The 27,594-nt window shown below is 39.5% G+C and overlaps 2 protein-coding genes and 1 long non-coding RNA gene across 3 annotated transcripts in view; 1 reads left to right on the forward strand and 2 right to left on the reverse strand.

Annotated features, from left to right (window-relative positions):
• Positions 1 to 593: 593 nt before the first annotated feature.
• On the reverse strand, positions 594 to 1,774 carry rxfp3.3a3 (relaxin family peptide receptor 3.3a3). Its single transcript, XM_036584776.1, has one exon. The coding sequence runs from the start codon at positions 1,758 to 1,760 to the stop codon at positions 594 to 596; it is 1,167 nt and encodes a 388-aa protein (XP_036440669.1). The 5' UTR covers positions 1,761 to 1,774.
• A 2,603-nt stretch (positions 1,775 to 4,377) lies between these two features.
• On the forward strand, positions 4,378 to 14,106 carry LOC118817738. The gene is made up of 3 exons (XR_005008045.1): positions 4,378 to 4,479; positions 4,774 to 13,502; positions 13,817 to 14,106. It is a non-coding gene; the product is annotated as an uncharacterized LOC118817738 (long non-coding RNA).
• pias1b (protein inhibitor of activated STAT, 1b) overlaps positions 7,979 to 27,594 on the reverse strand; it is a 28,097-nt gene continuing 8,481 nt past the window's right edge. Inside the window, exons 2-14 of the mRNA XM_036584625.1 lie at positions 21,960 to 22,407; positions 18,828 to 18,912; positions 18,499 to 18,546; positions 18,001 to 18,091; positions 16,937 to 17,071; positions 16,697 to 16,802; positions 14,973 to 15,046; positions 14,370 to 14,530; positions 13,810 to 13,940; positions 13,402 to 13,588; positions 12,555 to 12,694; positions 12,330 to 12,370; positions 7,979 to 11,454 (exon numbers count right to left, since the gene is read on the reverse strand). Coding sequence (XP_036440518.1) covers positions 11,137 to 11,454; positions 12,330 to 12,370; positions 12,555 to 12,694; positions 13,402 to 13,588; positions 13,810 to 13,940; positions 14,370 to 14,530; positions 14,973 to 15,046; positions 16,697 to 16,802; positions 16,937 to 17,071; positions 18,001 to 18,091; positions 18,499 to 18,546; positions 18,828 to 18,912; positions 21,960 to 22,407 — 1,965 coding nt within the window. The 3' untranslated portion in view covers positions 7,979 to 11,136. The remainder of the gene's footprint in view (positions 11,455 to 12,329; positions 12,371 to 12,554; positions 12,695 to 13,401; positions 13,589 to 13,809; positions 13,941 to 14,369; positions 14,531 to 14,972; positions 15,047 to 16,696; positions 16,803 to 16,936; positions 17,072 to 18,000; positions 18,092 to 18,498; positions 18,547 to 18,827; positions 18,913 to 21,959; positions 22,408 to 27,594) is intronic.

A 27,594-nucleotide genomic window follows, 5' to 3' on the forward strand; every position in this document is an offset into this window, starting at 1 on the left:
TCTCACTTTATGTTCTCAAATTACACATAAAATAGATTTGGTTGCATGGGTAAAGCTTGGACATTCAACCCTGGTAGCAAAATTATTGTTAGAAAATTATTATTTATTCTTTAAAATGTATGTAAACTATATGGTTTTTAGCAGTTAGCAGGCAAAACGTGCACCCAGTCAAGCTAATCACTCCAGAATGCTGCTTATTTTAGGCACAATTTGCAACCCTGTGATCTATTATTTTAAATGAAAATTATAATGGAAATGTCTTAAAACAAAGATTTGAAAGTCTGTTTTTTTTAATGCATTTGATATCAGCTTAATGATGATCTCTGTGTTTAACCCTGTTATTCAGTCATTTAAGATGAAAATAGCTTTACAGTGTCTGATTTGACAGCCTGAGGAGGGAAAATAACATTTTCAAGCACTTACTTTAAAACTTTGTCAGAAAGCACCAAAGAAAAAAGTACATTTATAAAAACGTTCCAGGAATAAAATGAACTCTACTGAAGAAAAGTGCCTCTCCAAGTCCTCCAGGTTAGTGGTCGTGCTGTAAAGCCAGTCTTGACCCAGATAGTGAAATAAAAGCCAGTCTCTCTCTCTTATCTGGCTGAGTTTGGTGACATGACGTCTCTCAGGTTTGTGGGCTGAGAGCTCACCAGTAAGCAGGGCGCTACCTTTAGCACGCAGCTCTTCAGCTTCCTCCTGAACTCTCTCCTCATGAGGCAGTAAATGAAGGGGTTCAGGCAGCTGTTGGTGTGAGCTAAGCAGACGCTCGCTGGGAACACGTAGGTGTGGACGGTGTAATACGCTTCGTCCCAGTAAATCACGTTAAACTTTACTAAAACGCCCCAGAAGGTGATGGCCTGGTTTGGCAGCCAGCACAGAAAGAAGGACAGCACCATGAGAGTGACCGTCTTCGTCACTCGGAGCTTCCTTCTGGACCTGCAGTTGTTCATGCTGCGCCTCTTCACGAACCTCAGGAGCAGACAGTAAGACACGGACAGGATCAGCATTGGCAGCACGAAAGCTAGCAGGATCTTCTGGAGGTGATAAAAGGCGAGCCAGTACTGTCCGGCGGGGAACTTCAGCAGGCAAAGTTTCTCTCCGGCCACGTTGGTCACCGCTGAGAAGATGGCAGTGGGAGCCGTGGCCACTGTGGCCAGGAACCACAGCACCGCGCACGCCCACCTGACCCAGCCCACCGGCCGGGGCTGCGGGGTCTTGGTGGAGGAGACGACGGAGAAGTAGCGCGTGACGCTCATGGCGGTGAGGAAGAAGACGCTCGCGTACATGTTCATCACCGTCACCGAGAGCACTGTCTTACACATGGCGTCTCCAAACGGCCAGCTGAAGTCCAGGGCAGTGTCCACCGCCCAGAAGGGCAAAGTCAGCACAAACTGGCAGTCGGTCAGAGCCAAGTTGAAGATGAAGACGTCAATGCTGGAGCGCCTTCTGCCGCGCTTCGTCCTCATCAGGAAGAACACCAGCAGGTTCCCGGCCAAGCCGACTGCGCACACAACAGAGTAAACGATGGAGATGGTTATCCTGAGGACAGGGCTTCTGTCAGCAGTCACGTCGATGTCCTCGAGGTTTCCAAACCTGCCAAGGTCCGGTGAAGTCCGGTTAAACAGCCCGCTGCTGTTCTGCTCAGCCATCATCTGTCCAGAATGGGAGAGCTGCCAGCAGCCTTGCCTCAACTGTGAGCTCTGCACTGAGGTACTGAGACGCACTAGTGCAACACCAGCGCCTCGCCACAGCCCGCCCATTCAAATCCAGGATTGGCCAGACCACCCTGACAGCCACTGCTGCCCTGCTGAAAAAACACCATTAGAACCATTAGCTTTAAAACTTTTGCTTTCTAATGAGAATTGGCTTGATGGTTACCATTGGAGAGCACTAGTTTCCCTTAGAACACCTTTAGATCCCATTAGAAAACCATCAAATGCACCTGGAATCAGTTTCAGAACACCTTGTAAACCATTAGAGTCCTTTACACTGTGATATCAACCCAGAAAAGCACTAAGACTTGGACACCACAAAGAACTATCAAAGACTTTTAATAGTTTCTATGATTTCTTTCAGCAGGATGGGTAGATTACTTAAGAAGTGTAACCAAGTACTGATTACAAAAATATGACTAGAAACAATTCTTAGTGTTTAAAAGGTGTGTTTGCCTTTGCACAAGTGGAGTGGACCAACATCAGGAGGTGAAGGCCAATATACAGGGTTGGGCAGAATACTTTGAAAAGGTAGTGATGGCTGAATACTAAACACACTGTTCCTAAATGTCCAGGGTGATCCTGCCTTCTGCCCAATGACCGCTGGGATAGACTCCTGCGACCCAGAAGGATAAGCAGCTTAGAAAATGTGTGTGTGTGTGTGTGTGTGTGTGTGTGTGTGTGTATTCTCAATACAGTGTAACATAGACTGAATGCAGATTCTTAATTCCTGTATTCTGAATATGTATTCCCAGTACTTGTATTCTGTTACATTCCAATCCTGCAATTATACAGCACTGTAAACAAAAAACTAGGTGAACAAAGTACCATTAATCATACAGTAATGATATCTAATACTTTATATGTCAAAACACAAAACCGATATTATTAACAAGATTTACATTGTCATGTATTTTCTGATATATATTCAGTATCAAGAGCAATTCTATTGCCTAGTACAATCACAGTGTGATCTGCATCTCTCTATAAATATTTAAGTAAAATAATTCTATAATGTTAGATGTAATGATAATTAAGCAGAAATAAGACGACACACGTATCCATTCCCACAGCCAGCCTGTTTTAGCTTGCAGTGACAGACCACTGCGGGAGATTTTATGGAAATTATATCACCACCACTGTGAACAATTCTGACTTAATTTGAGCTGAAGTTTCTCCAGAATGGAGCGTTTTTTATGTCAGTCCACTCTAAATGACTGCATGCGAACAATTTCTCTTTAAAAGTAAAGTTGTTTCCATACATCCAAGTCAAATACTGACTGCCCTGTCTTGTCTGTTTGAAATTTAAAGCTCATTTTCCTCTTCATTCGTTCCACAAAACTACATTATTGTGGTACCCTTTATGACTATCAGGCATAGCAACACAGCTATTATCCAGTTTAAAGGCACATTCAGTATATTAAGAATTAATAGACTGACATAGTCAAATCAAAAACATAATCCTAAAAAAACATAATCCTGTAATATAATCACACCTTAATGTCCAACTCTAATTACAATGAATACAGATTACATGGCAGTTACTATACTGGACTGCTCTCAGTCCAGTAGTGATACTGAGGTGTTTAAAAACTCCAGCAGCACTGCTTTGTCTGGTCCACTTGTACCAGCACAACAAACAATAACACACACACACTAACACACAACCACCATGTCAGTGTAACTGCAGTGCTGAGAATGTTGGACTACAGTCTGTAATTGTAGAACTAGAAGTGATAAGTGGAGCTGATAAAATGAACAGTGAATGTACATGTATGTGTACTTAATGAAGTGTCCAGTCGGTGAATAAAGAAATATAGAAAAAAAGTTCTCTTATAGTTACAAATGATAAATGATGGTCATCCATTAGTTGCCTACATTAGTAATTATTAGTTACAGTTTAGTGATTTGTGGTGTTGCAGCTGACATTCAATAAGCTCCAGGCAGGTGAATAATCACTAGCATTACTCTCTTCCACATTGACACCCATGATGCATGGAGAAAGCAAAAGAACCCTTAAATCAAAAGAGACACATAATCGTTACTGTACACAGGTAGGTAATAGGCTCAAAGAAAGCTTATAGTTAAACATTTCATTAGCCATAGTTAGGACAATAAATCCTCCTCTAGATCATCTGGAAGGGCTGCATCAGAGGCAGGGCTCTTTAGGGGGCCACAGACTTGACCTACAGTAAATGAATAATAGTAATACAATTTATTAATTAATTTATTTAAAAAAAACTTGATAAAAAAAACTGGCACATGTACTGACCTCTACATTGTTATTACGAAGGTTTGTTAAAGACTATGAGTTTTTTTTGTACTTTGAGAAATATACGAGTTCGCCTCAGCACCACAGCTTGACTAGTTTACTTTAATGTAGAAATGCGTTCATTCTTCATTATTCAACAATGCCCTCGCGTTTCCAAGTTCACACTATACTGTGATAGCCGGGCGTCACCTGAAGGAGGCGCTGCTGCTGCTCTAATGCGGTGCTGCCTCTGCTGTGCTACAAGTGATTTACTAAAGGAACGTGAAAAAAGTGGAAGAAGCAGCTCGGCCAATCATATCAGAATTCTCAAGTTGTAAGCCAATCATATCAGACCTCGTAAAATATAAGCCAATCATATCAGACCTGGGGGAGGGTCTCTTGTTTTACTGCTCTGCAAAGTAAGGTAAAGAGCAACCGCTGAAGGTGAAGACGGGATTTTGGCTAAAAGCTCCCTGAGAGAAACGTCAGACCTTATTAAAAATACAGAGTGAAACAGTAAGTAGTTGCAGAGTGAAGATACCCACCTACGATAAGGACTTGTGTCAGTTTATGGTCAGTGTAGATGAGTTTTTACTTGGTTGCTTGTTAGCTAGCTAGCTTTGGATTTACTTGAGGCAAAGAAAAGGGGCTATGCTAACACTCGCCTTAGCTAGCCAGCTGAGAAGTCAGCTACTTCAAGAATTTAAAGAAACTTCGTAGTTAGAGTGTGAGAGTGAACGAGCAAAAGAGATAGAAATAAGATTAAATAATAGAACTTTTTTATATTCTTTGTTTTTATGTTTCTCTTAGGTATTTGGAAACAGTGACACCAGTGTTTGCCTTATATTGTTGTTTACAGTAAGTTATTGACAGTGAAAACGTCATATAGAGTTGATCGTAAAGCAATTTTATATCCTTCACTTCCTCAGCCTGTAGATGGAAATAGATGTAGAGGCGGCAGCTCTGTTGAAGGCCAGTCAGGTAAAAATATTTGTTAAAACAAACAAAAAATATTTAAATGGATTTGTATTTGGGAATCTGAGTTTAATAAAAAAATAATGTATTACTAAACACAGGAAGAGAGGGAGTGATATAAGCTAAAGAAGACTGACAGGGCTGAAGGAGCAGATCTGGTGGAGGTTAGTGATCAAGAAGAAAGCGAGGGAGAATAGCTTTAGATTTCATTTAAAATAATATTGAATTTACTTAAACGTAACTGTGAAAATATGTTTGTCGCTTTGACCGTGAAATTCTGTCACCTACCTTATTAATCATGCCTACAGAGCAAAATCACACTCTTTCTGATTGCACCAACTGAGACTGAACTGTTCTATAATCTGTGTATTTGAATAATATATGTAGGACCATGAAGCTTATCTAAGAGAGACGAGATTTCACTGATTTTTTCAGTACCTTTGATTGATCTGTGTCTGTTGTAAGTGGATGTATTTAGTGTCATACTAGTCATACCAGCTCTGTGCTTAATACAAACTGCAGAGACAGATGTACTGTGTGCCAGATTTGACCAGTTAGCCATTTTTGATCAATTTTCTGGCCATATTCATTTATGACTGTAAGGACTGGATCAGAACCTGCTGATGTACTATGAGCAGGCAGGCCACATGCATGCAGGACTCATGTTGATGCATGCACATATGCCTTTTTTTGGAAGATGCTTGGCTGGTGTGCAGAAAATCAGTGCAGAGATGACTGGTGTTGTACCTGTAGACTGACCCCATGGTGCAACAGTTTCTATAGCGTCATTCCTCATCCACACTTAAACATTTATGACAAGTGTGTGGGTTGAGTATCTCTTGATGCACATTATGTTGATTCCCTTTGGCAGGAAGGTGTTCATGACGTTGCATGCCTGTCATGTTGGAGGGCAGTCTGACACCAGCAGAAGTGGCCCAGTTTGGATATCATTCAGCTCGATTTACAGCTGGAATTTGAGACAGTGGCTTGCTGGTTTTGTGGCTAATACGGGTAGATATCATGGCTTTGGTTTTTCATCAAGGGAGCACAAGGTTGATGGGCTTGTTCTGACTCACATACTCTTAATCACCCTCTTGGTAACCATATGACATACTCGTTATTAAGATAGCAGCTCCCTCCAGTAGTGTGGTGACTGCATCTGGAACTGGTCCAGATGATTTAGGACAAATACGCCATTGCTTCCATGGAACTCTTTATCAGCACAGACTCTAATCATTGAGTGGCTCTTCCTGTTGGAACTGCTTAACTCCTAAGCTTTTTAATGCCTTCCCTTCCTTTCCACTCATTCTGGAAACACTCATTGAGGATCTAGGATTGCAGTGGCTCTTTATTTGCAGTCTTTTGATAAACTTCCAGACCATGGGTCCTATGTCTAAGGGCTCACCACGCCAGGTTTCACTCATGAGCAGGCAGTTAGACAACTGTATATGCAGGAATACTGTTCCAGGACACGTGTGTTGTAGTGTGCGAATGATTCACGTGAGAGCTAATGTAGTGCTCAGTTCCTGTGGTGATAGAAGTCATAGAGGACCTACCAACACCATTCTCCTCACCATTTGACTGGCATTTCAGGTTAGGATAAGTGCATGGGTGGATTATCTGTAGGTGTACATTAATTTGATTGAGTCCTTAAGGATGTATAGCATCTTCACCCATTGCATTTATTCAGAATAGCTTGAGCTTTCTTCCTTTATTAACATTAATACTGAATTTTATTACACATAACTGTGAAAATATATTTGTCGCCATGACCATAAAATTCTATCACCTACCTCATTAATCATGCCTACAGAGCAAAAATCACAAAAAAATCACACTCTTTCTGATTGCACTAACTGAGAACTCATCTATAATCTGTGTATTTCAATAATATATGTGGGACCTTGCAGCTTATCTAAGAGAGAGGAGACAGTATTGCTTGACATCAGTATCTTTGATTGATTTATGTGGTAAGTGGATGGATTTAGTGTCATAGTAGTCATACTAGCTCTGTGCTTAATACAAACTGCAGTGACAGATCTATTGTGTGCCGATTTGACAGACTGGCCATTTTTGATACATTTTTTGGCTGCTGCTATTGTAAAAGTTCATGATGAACAGACATTTGAGGCCATTAAAAATCTCCCTAGGTTTTACTCATGAGGAACCTCAGGTCACTTTGCATTTATTGAGGCAGTACATCCTGGTTGTGCCTTAGGTACACTTTCATAATATCTCTTTGACTTAAGATTTATTCCTTCTAGCATTATTGTGAAGTGTGAGGTATTATTTTGAAAGAATAAAGAGGCTCATCCATTGAAAAGTGTGGATGACAGTTGTTGGAGACTTGGAAGCAGTGAGATTACTAGAGGATGACTTCTGTGTGAGCAGACTATCTGTATACTGTCTCACTGCTTAACTTGATATTAGACCTTGACCTGTCCGCAGGTGTACAAGGAGCATCCATCCAAATTATCCAAGTTCTCTCCAAATGTGTTCTGCATAGGCACTGCACTGCTATCTCTGTAATCAGAGACTGCACCTTAAACAAGGTGCTCAATACTGCCAACTTTTTTAGTTAAAGTCCAATTGGAAATGATTATAACAATGGAGGTCATTTTACAACAAGGCTTGCAAACAGCAATAATAAGAACTGAAATATGTTTGTTTACCATTTTAAACAAAGAGGCAATCATAGGATGACTGTGGTGGTACTTTAGCAGTTCTTTAAGTTCCTGGGGCTTTAGAGAAATGTATTGTAAAATTTGTAATTTACTTTTGATTTAATCATAAATGAGGTTCAACATTTTTACACTTTGCAAATTAAAGTTTTTTAGTGTTTTTCAGCTTTTTAAATGGTTTTCTAAACCACACCAAGTCTGAACCTCACTGTGTCACCTGCAACCAAGTCAAGAAAAGGGAGAGCAAAATATAGATAATAAAAGACAGAAATGGTTAATAGTTGTATTTGTTTTATTACAGCTAAACCGCTCTCTACATAAACAAGTAACATTCATTAGGTAAACAATGTATTCCAAAGCAAATAATAAATAATTTATTTGATATTTTGTACAAACCAATAGTGGCTTGATATACATAATGATTTCTCTCAATGTACCATAAAATAATACAAGAATTTAAGGCAGAGAGAACTCATGCTTGCCAGTCGTACTGGTACAGCTAAAATGGGCTGACCCCCTTGTCTAGTGGTATGATTTTGCTTCTAATTTGAAAATGGTGTGAGGTGTGTTAACTGAGGGGCCATTTAACATGTATACTGTAAAAGAAAGAGCTCGCAGTATGTGACTGTGTGCTTGGCAATCCTTGTGGGGGGTAAAAATAAATAAACCCTAGGGCTGCAAGCTGAAGCGAACTCATCGTCATGGCTTAAATTCAGTGTAATCTCATCTTGGAGGTGGTTGAGATCAGTTCATGGTCCCTCAGTGCATGTGTGTGATGATTTTAGTCAGGCTCCGCACGTATATATGCTCTGTATATGCCTTAAAACGGCCAGTGTCTGGACCACAGTGACAGTGAGTAATGGATCTGCAGCCTGTCTAACTATATGAAGGGTCTTTTACCAGGTATACGTCACAATGGAGCCAGAGTATATCCACACTCAGCTGGCATTCACTGTTAAAGTGTTTAATTGCAACAAAAAGGTCAAATCTGACACAGCATGATAGATTCAGGAGATGGAATTAATGCCTCAACCATCTGGTACAGCACAGACAAAGATCAATATGAGAGAACGAGAGACACAAGGACAAATAAAAAGATACTTGTTACAATGCAAAGCAAGTGACAAGAGCTCTTTAAATAATTAATAAGGAAATAAATGTTCAATGACAGATGACAGTAAAGCATAATTGTCAAACAAATAGTAAAAATATATAGATTAAAATAAATAAATTCAATTTTATACAAAGGGGTGGGGGGGGGGCAGCAACGATGACGTAGCTGTGAGCTCACCTACAAAAACATTTAATAGAATTTAAAAGGATAGTTAAACATTTTGGCAGTCAAGGCTTTCCTTCTACATGCACAAATTCACATGGCTGTACTGTTTCTATTATGCTGTACGAGGATGTAGGAATCTACAGGAACAGCTACACAACTCCCTTATAACAGCTTCAGAAGCGAGCCTCACAGGTGAAAATTCCTATAGGCAGTGGCAGGCCTGTCACAATTATTACATAACTGTAAGCTTTCACTGTCACATTTAAAATGTTTAAAGTGTAACAAACAATGCAAATTGCATTTTCATCCACGTGGCTGTGGCAATAAAATAAAACAAAAAAATGCAGAAGAATTTTTATTCAGACAGAAGTTGTAACTTCTGACTTATCACTTCAGAGGGCAGCAGTGAGTAATGTTTGTTTGTGAGCTTGAGCTATGAAGTATCAACAACTATCTGCCAATTTAGCCATTTTACGCTTGTACTTTAATAGTTGCAATACAATTAACAAGACAATTCAATTATTTTTCAATTATTTATACTGCAATGAATCATCAGCTAAAATGTAATGATCGTGACAAGCCTAGGCAGTTGATTAATGAGCGATTTGGTGGTAAACAGGTCCAAATATCAATATTTCTCAAACAATTTACATATATTTGTTGAATATGTAAATGTTGTATTAGAACAGGGATCTCCTGTTTCAGTATTAGCTAAGATTCTGTAGATATCCTATCATCATGTTAAACAGTTACAGTCCATTCGCACTGTATGTAGAATGAAAAGGAGGAGGGAAAATAACAGTACTACTCTTCATCAGTAAGAAAAAAATACATTGTCAAAACGTTAAACTATCCCTTTAAAGAAACTCAGAGAGATGATCATCACAGCCCCAAGGGCTATGAGAATACGGCAACTGTTATCCCAAACCATTGGAAGAGACATCAGGTACGTATGCTGAATACAATGCTAGTTTTAACCACTTCCAGGCAGTCAAGACAAAGTTCATATTTCTTTGTTTATGCACTTGTTTACATTTCTGACCATGGGGGTGTGCTTCAAGTTGAATACGCCCTGTTCAGACAGACAGACAAAAATGTATGATCACTGCAACCGAGCGTAGTTCAGGATAATGTGGTCGTTAGGACAATTTAATGGAAGTGGTTCTGATGTTCTGCAGAAGTGAAGGCTAATAATCAGCACAGGCAGCATGTTTAATATGAGAAAGCTGGAGCCAAAAGCAATTCCTCCTTCAACATAAAACTCAGTGCTTGGCTCCTGAAATAAAGCCAATGTGCCCTTAAAGAGGGCTCTAAATACAATCTAATTTCAGTGTCCCTTAAAGTCTGAAGGTGGATAGAATGGAACACCTCCATCAGTCTTCTGTTATAACACAAAATTCCTCAGGTGATTTACTTCATAAACACATCATACCCCAGTACCCGACACTTTCAATTTTGTCTCTGATTTTTTTGCCCAATTGATGAGTGACTCAAAACAGATCAAAATTAGATTATTTCAAAATGAGATTTCTGCATGATTTGCTCAAAACTCAATTTCTTTTGAAAAGATTAGAAAGGAGAGCTAGGTGGAGGTAAATGCAAAGCTGGAATTAGAGGTGACTGTCGCTTCCGTTCCGAGCGTGCCTCATGGCTAGATCCTGTAATGGCATAAGGAAATGCTTTTTATACAGCATACAAACTACGTAAGTTAAAAGCCTCATAAATTACCTGCACAAGAAAGTTTAATTAAATAACATACTGACCCCTCAAAAGATCAAAACAATGTCTGAGGCCAGAGTCTTACGATAAGACGAGGAAAAAAAAAACTGACCAAGATGAATCTGATTCCATGATTAGGACTGCAAGTGTTTGTGGTGAAACAAAATACCAAAAAAGAGTATAAAAGGTACAGAATAAGATAGTCAAGGGACGACACACAGAGCAGTGAAAAAACATCTTCAGTATCCACACAAAAAATCTCAACTGAAGTCACTCGCTGGGCAGGCAGCGTCCTGTTGGTTATATACAAAAGTAAAACTGAAAATAGATATTTCTTCTCTGTACAGCATTTTTTCTTCTTCTTCTCTTCTTTGTACAAAAGTCTTTGTTCTCTCCTTTTTCCCCCCTCTGCTCTCTCTGCCCCATTCATATCTAAATCCTCTTTGAGTGCACCAAATTTCTCTCGTCTCCCATGGATGGTGGTAAGGGCTAGTCTTTGGGTGTGGCGCCCTCGTGTGGTCAGTCCAGTGAGATGACGTCAGGGATGGAGCCATATATGACGGAGGCGGCGGCGTCTGAGCGTGAGCGGGACATGCTGCTGTGGGGGTGTGTGTCCCGCAGGCTGCTGGAGGACACCAGACTGCTGCTGCTACCACTGCTGCTTCCCCCGCTGCCGTTCACCGGCGCCAGTGAACCGCTCACAGGTGTGCCCGCCTGCTCCAGGTACAGCTGCGATGAGTTGTAGGGCATGAAGCGGTTCAGAAGGAGCTCGTGGTCTTCTGAAGCTGACGCCGAGGCCGATGCTGCAGCTGCAGCTGCCATCACCATGTTGTAATGCTGGAGATGAAGGAACAGAAAGAGGGGAAATGAGCTGCGGTGCAGCACTAATCACTGGTGGGAACGATCTGACAGCATATAGCAGTATATAAAAGGAACAGCAGAAACTGAGTACGATACAGAACCCTCACACGCACTACACTTAATTCTTAGTTTTTCATGCGAAAGCAAGACATACACCTCAGTTTCCATCGATTTCGTTTTCAATCAAGCTGAACAATTTAAATGTCCTTTAAGATACTCAAAAGTAATTATATTTTTCTTGCAATCTGTTTTCTTGTAATGCGTTTTCTTTTAATGTGTAATAGCCCACGTCCTGAATCAGCTCCGATATGTCTGGCTTTACAGCATTCTGTCGCCCTTGCAACCTGTTGCCATGCTTGTTAAACTGATAAAGCTGTGCAGCCTTTTACGCACAGCCTTTTGACTTTCCTCACAAAACTTGAATAGAGGCTTAAAAGATTATGTTGTGATTACATCAGTTATTAAAACAAAAAAGACAACATATAGCTACGATAACGGCAGCCTTTATTACTTCTTCACACAGTGAGCTTTAGCCATTTCATTATTTTAACAGAAAGCAATTTATAGGCTGTAAACACAATTTATCAGACCTGTAGCAAGAACTACCAAAGCATACCAAAAACAACCAAACTGGCCCTTTTTTTAATTTATTTTTTTGTTTGGCTAGTGACCTGAAGTTCTTTTTGGTGTCTAATTATATATTAATATACACTGTATGAGTTACTATTTTATTTAAAATAAATTTATAAAGTAAGTGATTCAAAACTTGCAAATGGTAGTGTAGGTTAAGTACAAGTTCTCCTTAATTTACATGCAGTGCTCCCTGCTAACTAAAACAACTGAGAGCTTACCGAATGATTTTCCCCTTGTAGAAATGAAAAGAAATTCAGATCTGTGGAACAAAAATAAATGAACAGTAAGAGATCGTAAAAATACAAAAAAAGATCACATTGCACAAGTTTATGCATTTCTTTCTTGCCTTGGAGTGAAAAAATGTAAAGGAAATCAGCAAGCAGCCGTAAGTCTTACAGAAAACATAACACACGCTCTGCTTAGCAGGCAGTTTAGGCACATACCTGACAGGTCACTGGGTGTGTGGTAATAGTGGCGGTAGTCCTGAATGAGAGGAGGGGGAGGGGGGATGTAGTTCGTTTCCACTGCTGGCATGCTGGGAGCTCGCGACACTGGTGATGCCTGATGATGAAGATTCAACACCCTGCGTGGGGGAAAAAAAAACACAAAATCTTAATGAAAAATAAACAACCGGACTCGGCTGCACCAGTTTCGTGCAAGTTTGAATTTTTTAACTGTTTGTGTGTAAAGTCCTTAGTTAACACTAGTTAGATTTAAATTGTCCTTTTACTACATTTGGTTGCATCACAAATCCTTAAGTCTTAGCTAGTAACAATTAACTAACTAAAACCAGGGTGATGATTAGAGCTTTAAAGTAAAACTAAAGCACAAAGCATTTAGTGTTTCTATCTTGGTTATCTTAACCAAAAGGGTGAAGTTAAGTATTCTTTGTGCCATCTATGTGGTTTTCCTTATTTATATACTTTTTTATTTAGTGGTAGGTGTAAATATTTAGTAACTACTTAGCTCAGTGTAAACACTACTTTGTGTGGTGCAACCCATATTGGTTTAGTAATGCATAAACCTAAACTAAGGAAACACATTACAGCTAGCCAACATTTGAACTTAAACACAGCTGGTGCAACCGGCCCCTGCACTAAACTGAAACTTAAAAGAAAACTTCGTAAATACAACACTTAGTCTACCGATACTCTCCTGTGGAAAAAGAGGAAAAATTAAAACTAAAATTTTGCAGTTCACGTCCAGGTGAACTGTAAAAATTGAATTTTTTTCAGGCTTCTTGAAGACTTCGTCATTGCCAGTGAATGTGCACTGTAATGGGAGACTGACCCTTTGCTGACAGGGGGTGATGTAGGCGATAGAGACGGACAGGCTCGTTTGGGAGGAGGCTCTTCATCGTTATCATCATCTGAGGAGCTGTCCAGTGTCAGGTCAATCACTTCTACTTTTTTACTGTTACTACTGCTGCTATTGGACGAACTGTTTCTGTGGTCAGACACCACTGCTCGACACGAACCTGAAACCAAGCAAACAAAGAAATACTTGACTTCTTAAGTAGGAATTAGCCAAAGCTACATTGATCACTGGGGCTCAGATAAATTGTGATTTAGGTTTAGGATACTTATATGCACTACGACAACCTAACAAAAAAAAAAAAATCTAATGGTGTTCTGATCACAGCAGCTATTACACTTGAGTCCTCTAGAGGGCAGGAAAATGAGCAGTTGTTGTGTTTACCCTCCAGGCCGTTGGAGGAGGCAGACACCTCCTGCACCACCTTCTTGGATCTCATAGGAGCCCAGCTGCCATCCTCCTTAAACTGGATCTCATCACAGTCTACACAGCTGTTCAGTATCTCCATGAACAACCTGCACCCAAAAAACACAGGATCTCCACATCATTCTTCTTCTCTTACTAACTCACATTGTTTGTAGACGTAAAGACAATTTGAAGACAAGACATTAACTCAGGCAACAAATGAAGTAAACACCAACTGTGTATTTCTGTAATATTACACAAGAGCCAAATATTAAAACAGACAAAAACATAGTGTCTTGAGGTTTTATTCCATGAAGTAAAATTTTCTCAGTGAGCCAGGAAATTTAAGTCAAAAGCCAAGAATGTCCAATAATTATAAGTGACTAGGCTTTGGCTTAGTTTCTAAGTGAAAAATCCTCCTCCAGATGATATGTAGTGACATGTTTAAACCAAGAACACTCAAATAAAAAATCTAAAGAGGTTTGGCTTCAGAAAGAGAACTGCTTCCCAGTAACGGGTGGGGGTGATGGGGCACTGACCCGTCAATGATGAGGTGCTCGTATGGGGCCTTCTTGTCACAGACTGGACACACCCAGGTGGGTTTCTTCTCGTTCATTTGGATGTAGAGCGTAGCATCAAAGCACTGCAGGTGCGAGCAGGTCAGCGCTCGGCAGGGAATCATCAGCCGCATCTTCCCCAGCTGCCAATTACATAAACACAGTCATAAACAAGTGAATCATAGCATGCCAGCATCATCTTTATCATTTCTGTTTACCCATGCTTAAGAGGTGGTCTATACTGTAAGAGAGACTGCACAACCAGCTAAATATGAGCCACGTAAACACTGCTGGCAAAAAGTGGGACTGTTTCAGCCCTGAGGCACCGAGAGGGGCAGAGGGAGTATGAGGAGGAAATGAGGTTATGGTAGCTCATGAGGCACAGGAAAACTCAATGATCTCAGTCAGCAGTGAACACAATCCTAAACAGGTGTTTAGATTATATTTTGGTACAGGTATCTGTTCAAAAGCATTTGTATTAAATTATATTATTAGGACTGAAATGAGCCCACTTGACAGAATCATGTCTACATATAACACACTAAAGACATAAAAAATAAATAAAACGCAGCAAAAACTGCATACCGGACAGAGCAGGGAGACTCTCAGGCTAGTGGTGGCGATTTCGCTGTCTGGGTCAGCCGTCAACTTCTCTTTAACTGTCAAAATAAAAAAATAAAAAATAAGTACAGCCAAACAGAAATGAAAGGGCCTCGAGAGGGCTCACATTTGTGGCATATACAGAACTCCTGTGTCAAGTTTGAGAAAGATCAGACAAAGACTGCCTGAGTGTTAGCTGCACTGAACATACCAACGCCTTCGACTCTTATACAGAATTTCTTCTGTTTATGTATGTCGAGTTAACTAGCTGAGGCAGAGCATGAAAAAGTTAATGGCGTGCACGTCTTATGACAGAATGAGAAACAAGACTCTGTGATACATGCATACCAGATCTTGGGCCTGTCTCACAAAGCACATCCAACTTGGACTGGATTCCTGACTTAAGTTTCAGCTTCACAAATCCTAAAGCCAGGCACAGACTATACGATTTTAGAAATCTTGTTCTTTGGTGAGAACTTAAACAGTATGTTTGAATTGGCCATTGTGTATGACCAAAGCTTACGATTTATATGCTCACTCTGTATAAAATCCTTAATCTGATTCACATACAGTGATGTGGGTGGATCCCTACGGACAGCTGTCTATGGACAATTTCCAAGATATTTCATTCAAAACATGCTGCGTAACAGAGTACCATGTATTAAAAAAAAAAAAACTGAGAAAAAAAATATCACTATTAACTGTTATACCTCACAATTCCACTCAGTGAAACGGAGCAGAGTTAACATATACAGACTTTGTTACAGCAAACGACAACTTTTTTGCCTCCGTTTTGTTAGCCTTCATGTGTTCACCTGTGTAGAACCAGTGGTTGTGATTGTGTGTGTGCTTTGCATGCAACTTTGAGAAACTGGTTTGTGATACTGCTAAAACTGTAAGATGAGCAACCAACATTTCTGACATGTCAGAAATCCATTCGATGAAGTGACTGAAACTTGTTTGGGCTGTTAATCGGGCATCACTAATCGCCTCAAATTCTATTGCGTTGGACGGCCGATGAAGCTAAAATTTGGCCTGATCCTTAAGTTTAGTCGTGGATGGCCAAATCAAGGTTAAAATTGGACAGTGTACACCTGGCTTTCAAATGCAACTGTGATTAGCTCCTTTTAACATCGGTAGTTAACAACTTTCTCTGTTAACCCAGGTTTAGATTCTATGATTAATCCATGTGCATGTGCATGAGAAAGCATGTTTATGGCAAAAGCCAACTGTATAAAACACAAATTGAGCATCTTATTTTTCAAAGAAGGACAAAAATCAATATATGCAAATCTGTAGAAAGTAAGGCATTTTTAATGGTAAAAACAAGACCACCGTGGTAACCGTTAACGCACAGTGGAGTAATAATTGTATTGTGGATATCTATGCAGTATGATTAGCTTCCTTGGCTGAAAAACAATATTTTCCATGTGACTGACGCCACACAAAAAAGTGACCTGAAAAAGATTAGAGGGGTCTACCTCTGTTGGAAGTGTGACTGGTTAGAAGCTGTTCTGCGTTTCATCGTAGGTGTGTCCATATGGCAAAAATATCATATCAGAATACTTTAGAGATTTGGCCAACAGATGGCAATGTGTGTTGCTTTGCTGCAGTGTAAAAGCAGCATGACAGTTTAGGTGTTTGAGATGGCTACATACTAATATGATGCCTTTGACTATCTATTCAAAAAGATAGAAGACTGAACTCACTGAGTGCTCTGGAGTGGTCAGGGTTCCTGATGCCTTTTGACCGAAGTCTCTGTAGCAACACTGAAGAGGACTGCTGTCGGACAAGGTACACAGCCATGGAATAACTCTAAACAAAGCACAAAAAACAAAGCTCATTAGATATCAATTCACTGAAACATGTCAACCTACTGAAATTCCTCTGCTGTGCCAGGGGAATGTGCCAGTGTCCAGCTCTTATACTAGTGGTGTCTCATTCCTTACCCTTCCGATTTCTGACGTCCAAGATACCACAATAGTGTTGGGGACTGTTGTGGACAACCGAACTAGGGAGGTAATGTTGATGGGTCTGCTTGGTCGCTTTGGCTCCACTCCATTTTTAGTCGGAGGAAGATAGCCCTGAGGATAGTGTATAACAAAAGAAATGAAGTTGTGCACTGACCAGCTGCTTCATTAACTGACCACCTCCTTGTGTCTATTCACAATGTTCATTTTATTATCTCCACTTACCATATATGAGCACTTTGTAGTTCTATAATTACAGACTGTAGTTCATCTGTTTAACGTCATACTTTGTTAGCTCCCTTTCACTCTTGTTCTACAGTGGTCAGGAACTCCACAGGACCACCACAGAGCAGGTATTACTTAGGTGGTGGATCATTCTCAGCACTGCAGTGACACTGACCTGGTGGTGGTGTGTTAGTATGTGTTTTGCTGCTGTGAGTGAACCAGAAACAGCAGTACTGCTGGAATTTGCTGGAACCTACCTTGTTGGTACACCTTGCAGATGTAAAGTCAGAAACAGTAGCACATCTGTTGCTGTACACATTGTGTCAGTCATCCTCTAGTACTTCTTCAGTGGACACAGGACGCTGCCCACAGGACACTACTGGCTGAGTATTTTTAATTGGTGGGCTATTCTCAGTCCAGCAGTGACACTGAGGTTTGTAAAAACCCCAGCAGCACTGCTGTGTCTGATCCACTCGTACCAGCACAACACAAACTAACATACCATCACCATGCCAGTGTCACAGCAGTGCTGAGAATCCACCGCCCACATAAAGCCTGATCTGTGGATGGTCCTGTGGGGGCCCTGACCATTGAAAAGCAGGGTAAAAGGGGGGTAACTATATGGTAAATGAACCTGAGAAAATGAACAATGAGTATAGATACAAGGTGTTCTTAATGAAGCATTCTTCTACTTTAGAGAGGTGCCTTTGATTAAACATACAGGTTACAATGTAGTAAAAGGATCAAAATGGAAAATGAAGTTTAAGTTTGTTTTTTTTTTCCCCTCAGATCAGCAATTTTTACAAGTCTAAACTCACAGGGAGGTTACACGGCTTCCCATTCACTTTCACACAGAGGTTGGGTGGGAAATGGTCTTCCTGAGGACAACTCGTCTCCGATAGGCAAAACCTTAAAGAAATAAAGGAAAAAAAGGCAGGTAGGACCTGTGGGTGATGTGGGACCACCAAAGGAATGTGTGGGAAACATTCTTTCTGGCCCACAGAAACCCAAACAGAAAAAGCACTGGAATGCTGAAAGAACCTAAACATTTAAGAACTGTTATGATGTGCAAACCCTCGTGTCCGCATAGACTTTACACAAGTAATATTTAGGTTTTCCAAACGTAGTGCTCGTAGATTAACTGGACTGCTAAACGTAGATTATTTTTCTATTCTTGACGTAAGTTATGATATACTTTTCATAACCTTTATTTTTTGTAGTTTAATTTATGTAGCTTCTGACTGTCATTAATAAATGTTGCTATCTGAGGCTCTATTCTGTTGCTCCACTGTGAATGAACAGTTCCTTCTTCATACCTTAGCTGAACTTGTACTGAGAAGTCACATTTGGTCCCAGAGATGTCCCTGTGAAAACAGACAGGGGGAGGGGAAGAGAGAGAGAGTGAGAAGAAGCATACCAAGCATTCTAAAAGACAGCAAGGGCATGTTTGAGACACCAACTCTTTGTAGGACTGATCAACAGTCACAACTACTACTAAGCAGGTTGAAGCTAACAATGCCAGATTATCAGTAGTTGGTTTAAATTAAGGAGTTTTCCAGTTCATATGATGCATATCTGTTTTGTACCAATAATTTGGATCATGGTAATAAATTATGCTAATCAACAATTCCTCCCCTGCACTTACATGGAGCTGCTGATCTGCTGGACTTGCTGAGGTGTCAATGCAAACGCAAAGCATGTTTCCTGAAACCTCTGATTGTTGTCTGAGGCTGAAAAACAATAGAGAGCAGGGGACACAGGAAGATAAACCATGAGAACTGAACCGTTGGTTGGCAACCAGAGATAAAAGAGGACAAAGATAAATCTAAATGGTTGTGGACATGTACTGGGGGCACTGCACATTATAACTGTTGCCAGAATGCTGCACTGTCCATGTGGAGAAGTCATTTTGTCAGACACAACTTTCTTAATTTTCAAACACCTCGTTTTGAAACATTTAAAACAACAAACAATGAAACAAACAAAAAAATCAATACATGGACTGTGACAGTAATGTGGCTACTGGTTTATGCTGGGGCAGCAGAATATTTAAAGCACCCTGGATTTAATAAAGAACAGACCTTTAATTGACAAATGATTCTGAACACTTAGCCTAATCCATCAGAACAATCAACAAATGCTTCTAGATCAACATACTTTTTCTCTAAGCTCACAAGAACAAGCTTCTTCTGTGGAATACCACTGTAAATGTTTATGTACTCATGTTCATAGCTGAACCTTACAACAGGTCTAAAAATAACCCTGGGTTACGCAATCCAATCTCCTTAAAGTAAGGAAGGGCTTCAGGAGTGAGGGAGAGATAAGAGCTGCTCTAGCTGCTATCGTAACGAAAGGCTCATCACTTCGCAGCTTATCACACAGGATGTGCCATGCAGCCCAGGAAAGACTAATCACACCCTAGAGAGAGAAGTGTGTTCACTCTACTGTTGACACAAAAGGTGGAGATGACGACTTCCAATGAATCTTTTTTCTTTTATAAATCTATAACAGTATGAACCTAATCTTCACTCACGAGAGCTCAATCTACCTCTTTGCATATTAAGAGCCTTCTTGCTCTATACTGTTACAAATGCCCTAAGAAGTTACACTGCTTTTTGAGTTCCTTAGCAGATGGTTGATACAAGCATGCACTGACCATCTGACAAGAATATAAGTGGGCTTTATGAGCAAAAATGCTTAACTATCTCCGTTCTGGTAAAGCTTTTCAGAAACATGGCACGATCATCTTTAACAAATGCTTACTGAAATGTGCACACACACTTTCTTACACAGGGAAAAACTGAAGATCTGACAGCTGAACATTCATAAGTGATTATAACACATAGGCAATAGAAAAATTCTGGCTGTTAAAGACTTCCAAAAGTTGTGCTCTTGTTACTAAAGATTCGGTTGACTGTAGGGAAAGAAAAAGCAAAATAAATACAAAACAATACAATAATAAAAAAGAAATAAAAATGAATTAAATAAACATTAGAGTAGTTAACATTTACTCATCCCACATAAAAACCTACCAACCTCCCTCAGCAATTTTTCAACAATGAAAGAGGTTTTCAAATGTATTCTCTCTCTGTGTTGCTAAGTGTTAGTGGAACAACCATACCATCATCAAAAAGCCTACAGTTCTGCATTACTTTCAGCCAAAGCCATATTTTCAGCCCATTTTTTCCCTTCCCTGCAGTTAACTGATTGTCTGTTTATTAACAGTTACAGACACTCCATTTTCAAAATTAGTCAGAACGCACTGAAGGAACTCACTTTAAAGAACTTGTGTTTCATAGTAGCAATGCCTGATATATTATATGAGCAAAATGACACTTTACAGTGCTGAATTGTTAGCCTGTATATTTTCTGCGTCTTCTGTGCTGAAATGTAATGAGTACCCACATATATCCCTGCTACTCTCAAGCACTGTAATACAGGTTGTACCAAGTTCAGTTGGTAAAACTAAGAAAAATAAGTACATTATGGGTTTAAAAATAAAATTGTATTGCTTTAAATGGGCTTATCAGGATTTAAGCATACAGCACTTGGGTTCAGTTACAGTATTAGAAGGCTTGTGATGCTTACAGTAACGTTAGGTAGAGGTAGGCAATATGGAAAAACTGTAATATTACGATTCTTCAAGAAGTTTTCACGCTACACAATGTCACAATATATATTTTTTTCTTCTGATAAATTGGAAAAGTAGTAGTGTTACATTTGAAAAAATCAGTGTTTTTGGGGCCGATATCAATTGCCGTCACCTTTCAGCATGATCGGCCTATAGCTGATACCGACTGAGGGTGGGGCTGGATGCCACATTTAAAGGCACAATAAGCAATTTTGGAGAACGACTGTAGATATTTGAACTCAACAGCAAAACAAACACACCCCTCTCTTCAGTGCTCCTTCAGAAGCTCAGAATCTGTTGAAATAGGCAATAAAAATGGAATGACATGCGATCACTTTTGTAGTTCTGCGTCTTATTTTTATTTTCAGCCACAGCCAAAGCCGTAGGTCAGGAAGCTAGTGCAGTATAAGCTAAGATTAGTGCACGGAAGCTAATGTGCTAACAGAAACGAATCCTCAAAGCTTTGACAATAAACCAAGTTAATTACAGCTCTACACGTTCACACAGCCAGTTTACAGCAAAACACATTTCTCCAGAAAAAAATAGTTTTCATCAGTAAAATAAATATGACTGAGGTTGGCCTTCCTATTCGCCTATAAAAGCATACTGTGATGTATTGTGATGTAATTTAGTACAATAACGATAAACATAGTCATATTACCCAGCACTAATGTTCAATCTACAATTCTGCATGCAATGTGACTAACATAACCTTTGTCGCACGATTAATAAGTAACATGCTTTCAAAGCAGTATTAATCGAGTTTCATTTATGTTAGTGGTTGTGGCCACATCCATCTTATTTCTGCTGGTAGAGGTGAAGACTGTGGCAGCTTTAATCAACCCAAAATTGTAATACAATTTAAATAACCACATTTTTTATCATTAGTATTTTGTGAATTTTTTGTAACAAGACATATTTTGTTTGAGTTTTTGCCCAATTCTGCCAAAAAGAGAACTTTGTGTATGAGAGGACATAGCACATCCTGTTCATTCTTATTACCCCTTTATATTTAGCACCATGGCTATATATAGCCTCAATGACCTGGTCCAATCTGATAAGTCGTATATCACTTGAAGAGCACCTTGATGTAAATGTCACTGAGTGAGGAGAGGGATCTGGGCCAACAGACAGAACATCACTCACCCAGGCTGGTGGGCTTGATCAACTCATCCAGAACGTCATAGAAAGGCAGCCTCTGAAGCTTGACATCTGGGTGGACAGGGTGCAGGGCAGAAGGTAGGTGTGGAAGGCCCAGCTCATGCTTAGGGCTCAGAAGAGAGACAGGCAGCAGAGGCGAAGGAGTGCTGTGGCTGTCAAACCCAAGCGGGGTGAGGCTGGCAGTCAAGCCTCCATGACCTCCGCCAGTCGTGGAGTGGACCCCCGGAAGGGAGAGGTCTGTCGGAGACACCATCTTTGTGGGGAAGCGGCGGCGGTAGAGCTCCTTGATCTTCATCTGCACGGCAGGGCTGCAGCCAGCCTTCAACAAGTGGAGTGCTTTGGTCAAGAGTTCATGCTTTCTCCCGTGCTTGTTACGCCCTGCGTATCCCAGGAGTACTTGTAGCTCCGAGACACGCAGGCTCATCACCATTTGCTGTTTGGCCCATAAAGGAGACAGAGGAAGAAAATTATTCTGAGATGATGCCATTGCCCAAGGAAAAAATGCATGACAAAACAATAATTCAGGCTGAATTATTTAGGTGCTATAAGGCAGAGATATATCATTTAAGATGTGCTAAAACCATAAAAAAACAATAACAAGTAATGTAAGATTCATATCATGTTACAATTCTCCTGTCTGGGTAAATGTAGGCAAAATAATCACAGTAAACAGTTAAATGCAGTATGAAGGGTAGTGGCATTCTTTTTCTTTGCTTTATGATTTTTTTTTCCACTTAGCAATTCTAAAAATACTAATACTAATACCAATGATAACAATACTCCTTCTCCTCCTCCTACAACTATTGTTATAATAACAATAACAACAACAGCAACATCAGCAACAACATTTCCTAAAACAAGTGAACGCAAGAGCAAACAGAGACTGTGTGCGAGTTGATACTTATAGGGGAATTCCACCAATTTTGAAAAATTTCACATAATTAAATCAAAGTCATCCAGAGTGTTATGGTGTGAAATGGTTCATTGTAGAGAAACTTAGCAACTCAGATTTCTTTACAGCGATGGTGATAGGAACATTTATTTGCTATCCAAAACCACCACTGAACCTATATGTGTCTTCTGAGTTTTTGTATGCAGCTCAACAGTTACGTTTCTATGTTAGGTACAAAAAAATGTGGTATAATAAATATGGTAATATGTGATCAAATGTGATAAGTTGACGCACAGGAGGACTTGTCTGCTGCTACGGTTTGTATGAAATCAATAAAGAAACAACTTTATTTTTAAAACCAGTGCAGCCACTGCAAAATGCTACTGCAAAAACTTAGTTAACTGGTTACTGGGCACAGGCCTATGTTAAGGTACATTCATATTGTGCTCCTAGTTACTGCAATATGAACCACTCACATAGGCCTAGGTGTATAATAGCACCCAAAACCTAAGCTAAAACCTTATCTTTTAGGCATACTGAATTCAAAACACATCTATTGTCGTCATACTCTGACCACTTATGTTGTATATTAACACTAAGTAAACATAACAGCTATGCTAACGTGTTTAGAATAAATGGCATCCTCAAGACAACAAAGACTGACTGAAGCCCTCCAAGCTTTTCATTCAGAGAACAACCTTCAGTCGCACTACATGTCTGAAACAGAGATGGTATGACCACAATGTCTTGAGTCACACTAATAAATATGTAGTAGTCAGAAAGAATATCGTGACCTTTCCCTTAGAGGCAACAGAAGCACACATGAAAAACATTTTTGAGTGAGATGTTTTCTTGTCAGAAGAATCAACTGACTCCCTGTGAAAGAAGACATCTCCTACACTGCTGATTTGTTGGCCTGTTTATGTAGGATGTAGGCTTGTTTAGTTATGGCTTTAGTTCCACCATTTTCTTCACAATGAACTGTCAACAGATGTTCGCATGTGATGTGCAACAGTTAAGAATATATCATGTTGCACTTAAATTCAAATTTTGAGATTTAATCAAATAAGACTACAAAAATGACTAATGCTCCTGCAATCCTTGGATATTTTAAAACTAAACAGCATGGTACCAGACATTTGGTTCCTATTAAAACTATGGCTCAGTAGAGAGGCGGAGATGGTGAGATATTGGGGGAGGGGATGATTGAGACTAAGCTTGAACTACTGAGCTTTCATAACAAAAGCAGTGAAGCTCAGCTCCAGAGAAAACAAAGAGAACTGCAGACCATAGCAGCTCACATTTCTCCATCTCTATGACCAGAGACTCCTCACCGGTTTATTGCTAAGAGCCAACTGCACTGTTCATACAAACACAGACACAAACAGACTCTTTATTAATCCTGCCCATCATCCCCAAGCACAAACACACAGCAAGTGAGGGGAGGTAAAACTCAAACTCTTTTCCTCTCATGGCACAGACCAATGCCCAAAGAAGAACGCAGCAATATGGGAGTTTAACAGTCTACTCGTCTTCACCTGCCTTTAGACATGCTGTGAAAAGTCAAATAGGTCCTCTCTTTTAAAGACCAAAACATCTACAAAGCATTATTAAAGTTTATTGAAGCCCCAAGGTGTCCACATCAACAACAGCTTCCTAAGTGCTAAATAAGAGCTTAGAGTTTGATAAAAGAGGGTGTGCGTCAGGCGTACATTTTAAATGGTGTAGACAGTATTTTGTCAGTCTTCAGAAGGTTAAACTGAAAACAGTGATTACAGCTCAGAACTTTACGTAATCCATCTAAGAGTCAGCTACTTGGCGGCAGTTTGTTTTTTTGTTTTTTTTAGTAAGGATGCACCAAAATTTCAGCCATTAAACATTTTAGACAAAAAATGTTCAAAAGTAGCACTTTCAATTTTTGGCCAAAAGAGAAAAACAGCCAAAATATTTGGACTGGAAAAAAAAAATATTTACAATAAAATGTAACAAAATGTCAAAATATCAAAAACTAAAACATAACCAATCATTTAAATGATAATGAAAATGAGAAACAGTGATTAAAAACACTGCTTTTGTTCCGTGCCCCTGCAGCGGTCAACACAGACAAGTTTAAGAACAAAAAAAAGACAGCCATGTGGAACTTTCATGTTTCTACAATGGATATTATACAAAAAATGTATCATGTTAAGTATCAAGAGAGGCTATGATACTCAAGAACTTCTCCCCTACAGGTTTGATTCAACTTGAAAACAACACATCCAAAGTGAAGGGAAAAATACAGCAAAACAATAAAAACAGGAAAAGGAAAGTGGTAAATCTGTAACTACCGTTCTGGAAAGACAAAAAAAAATATTCACAGACAAGGGTGCCAAAGTGCAAAGTGTAACTTCCAAAAAACTGAGGATGAACAACTGCTCTCTGCTGTCAAGGACATTTGATTTTGTAGCACATTCTGTGGCCTACATAGTGTAATACTTTACAGAAACTTTTTTTCAGATTTTTCAGCATAAGGATCATTATCAATAAATATATGTTTTTTCTTCATTAATTTCTTTATTATTTATTAGCTTTTATGTTTAATACTTTTCTTCAAAAACATAAATAAACTTGATGGACCACTAAGTTTTAGTTAGCATGACAGAGCAGAACAGTTTTTGCCTGGACACTGTGTTCATGCAGGCTTTTTAACACCTGCAATTTGTCTGTAGTCTTACAAAGGAGCACCCAGCTATGATTACTACTGCACTGTTTCACTGTTGCACTAATCAGCAATGCTCTGCTATCATCAGTCACAGAGCAAAAAAAAAAAGAAGTGGTTCGGCCGCTTGTTCCATGTTAGGAGGTCATGAGGATAAAAACAGTTATTGTACAGTTCAGCAAGGACAGCTGCGCACAATTCAATACCCAGGGTAAAGGGCAAGTGCATATGAAGGGACGCATTTCTGCAGGGAATATTTAGTTTTGACAGTAAGCTGTGTCCACACCTGTCCCATAACAGAAAAACAAAGACAACACAAACAAAACTAGCAATCAAATTAGCATAACATTCTTACTACTACTACTACTACTATAGTATATTCAAATGTGTTACTGTTTCAACAAATGCAGCCAGACTGTCTCTCCCTGCAGGATTTTGCATGCAAAGAACCTGCTAGAATGAAGGCGTCCATTTCTGGTCCTACAGGACTGGACACCAGCAAAGTGTGGTGATTTCCCTGTTCAAACACACCCACTAAACCTAGTAAGAAACTTATGAGTTGAATCAGGTGTGTTTGGGCAGGGAAATGACCAAACTGTGTTGGACTCCAGCCGTCCATGAAGAGAGATGGATATCCCAGTACTAGAAAGACTCAGTGTTGGAGTACTCTCCAGAATGGAAAATAATTCTCATTTTTAATTTTTTTAAACCTAAATGTAGTGGCTGGCCCAAGTAATCTGAATACTTCCGTACTTGTTCACAATGCTATTACTCGGTTCTCTTTTTAGTACACAGAAGCTTCATCTTTTTTAAAGCTACAAATTGTTGCCAAAAGTAAAATTCATCAGCAAAGGCCTTTAGGTAGAACAGTTTCTTTTTGAAATAATAAAACTCACATGAAGGAGCTTCAAATTATCAGATGATTAGCAGATGATAAGAAAAAAAAAGAAACAAAAAAAGCTCATATCAAAAAAATGTAAGTACACAGATCTTTATCCATGAACCACCACATGTCCAAACCACACTGCCTCTATCTCAGCTCCAACTGTAACTGCTTTAGGCAGAAATATCAGCTCTTTTTTCATCTTTTCTTTTCTAATTAATCAGTTTTACACCAGATTTAAAACATTACAGCACAAATAGCATATCTGTTTAATCTACACATAAACACAATCAATAGTTTTTACCACTGTATCAGAGAAGACTCTTCCACACAACATCATTACAGTGCAGGAGCTGCTCTCCTTACAACCACACCAACAAGAGCATAACATCTCAGCAAAGTTATTTTTCTAAATATTTAGTAGTTTAGAATGCTATAGAAAGTGGGAGCGTGTGATTTGACTGGATCTCACACACTCAAGTTATGGAAAAAGTGGCAACAGGTCTTCTTTTGGTCGTCTAGTGCAGCCAATGTGACTGAAACACTGACTAAAAGGAAGCATATCTGTTCCATCAAACGACTTAAAACACTTCAAATGTTTTTGCTTTTAAGGCCGACTTTGAGAAAGAATATTCAAGAACTCTTTCAGAAATATCAACAAGTATTTGAAGCCCGTAAAATGCACAAGATTAATTAAAAACCATGAGGCCTGTGGAACGACTTCTCTAACCTTCATCAGAATCTTGTAATACAGTTTTCCACTAATTGTGTAGGTACACATCTAACATAGACACAGTACAGCTTTCTTAGCAACATAAAAATTCCAGATGCATGGTTTTAGCCTTGCATACCTAATCAATATCAATCACCTCGCCAGTCAATACCAGTAATTTAATGGCTTATATCTCATGGTGTAGATCTGCTGATTGCCAGTTACCCTCTACAAACAACCAACACAATTTACCTTTTGAAAATCCTTTTTATTTTGCACATTCATAATGATCACATTATTATCCTGGGTCTTGACAGCAGTTCTAGCAGTCAGTTCATTATTAGAGCATCACGCTCAACCTTGCATCTTGTACAAAGAGTTCCATTACATTTAGTCAGTTCTTCAGTCTTTTGGTTCTGGTATGTAGACTGAACT

The sequence above is a fragment of the Colossoma macropomum genome, unplaced genomic scaffold (genome assembly GCF_904425465.1).
Source record: "Colossoma macropomum unplaced genomic scaffold, Colossoma_macropomum, whole genome shotgun sequence".
NCBI lineage: Eukaryota > Metazoa > Chordata > Actinopteri > Characiformes > Serrasalmidae > Colossoma > Colossoma macropomum.

What these genes read in the sequence shown, in the direction of transcription:
- rxfp3.3a3 (XM_036584776.1), bottom strand. Translation starts at nt 1,760, where the DNA reads ATGGGCGGGCTGTGGCGAGGCGCTGGTGTTGCACTAGTGCGTCTCAGT.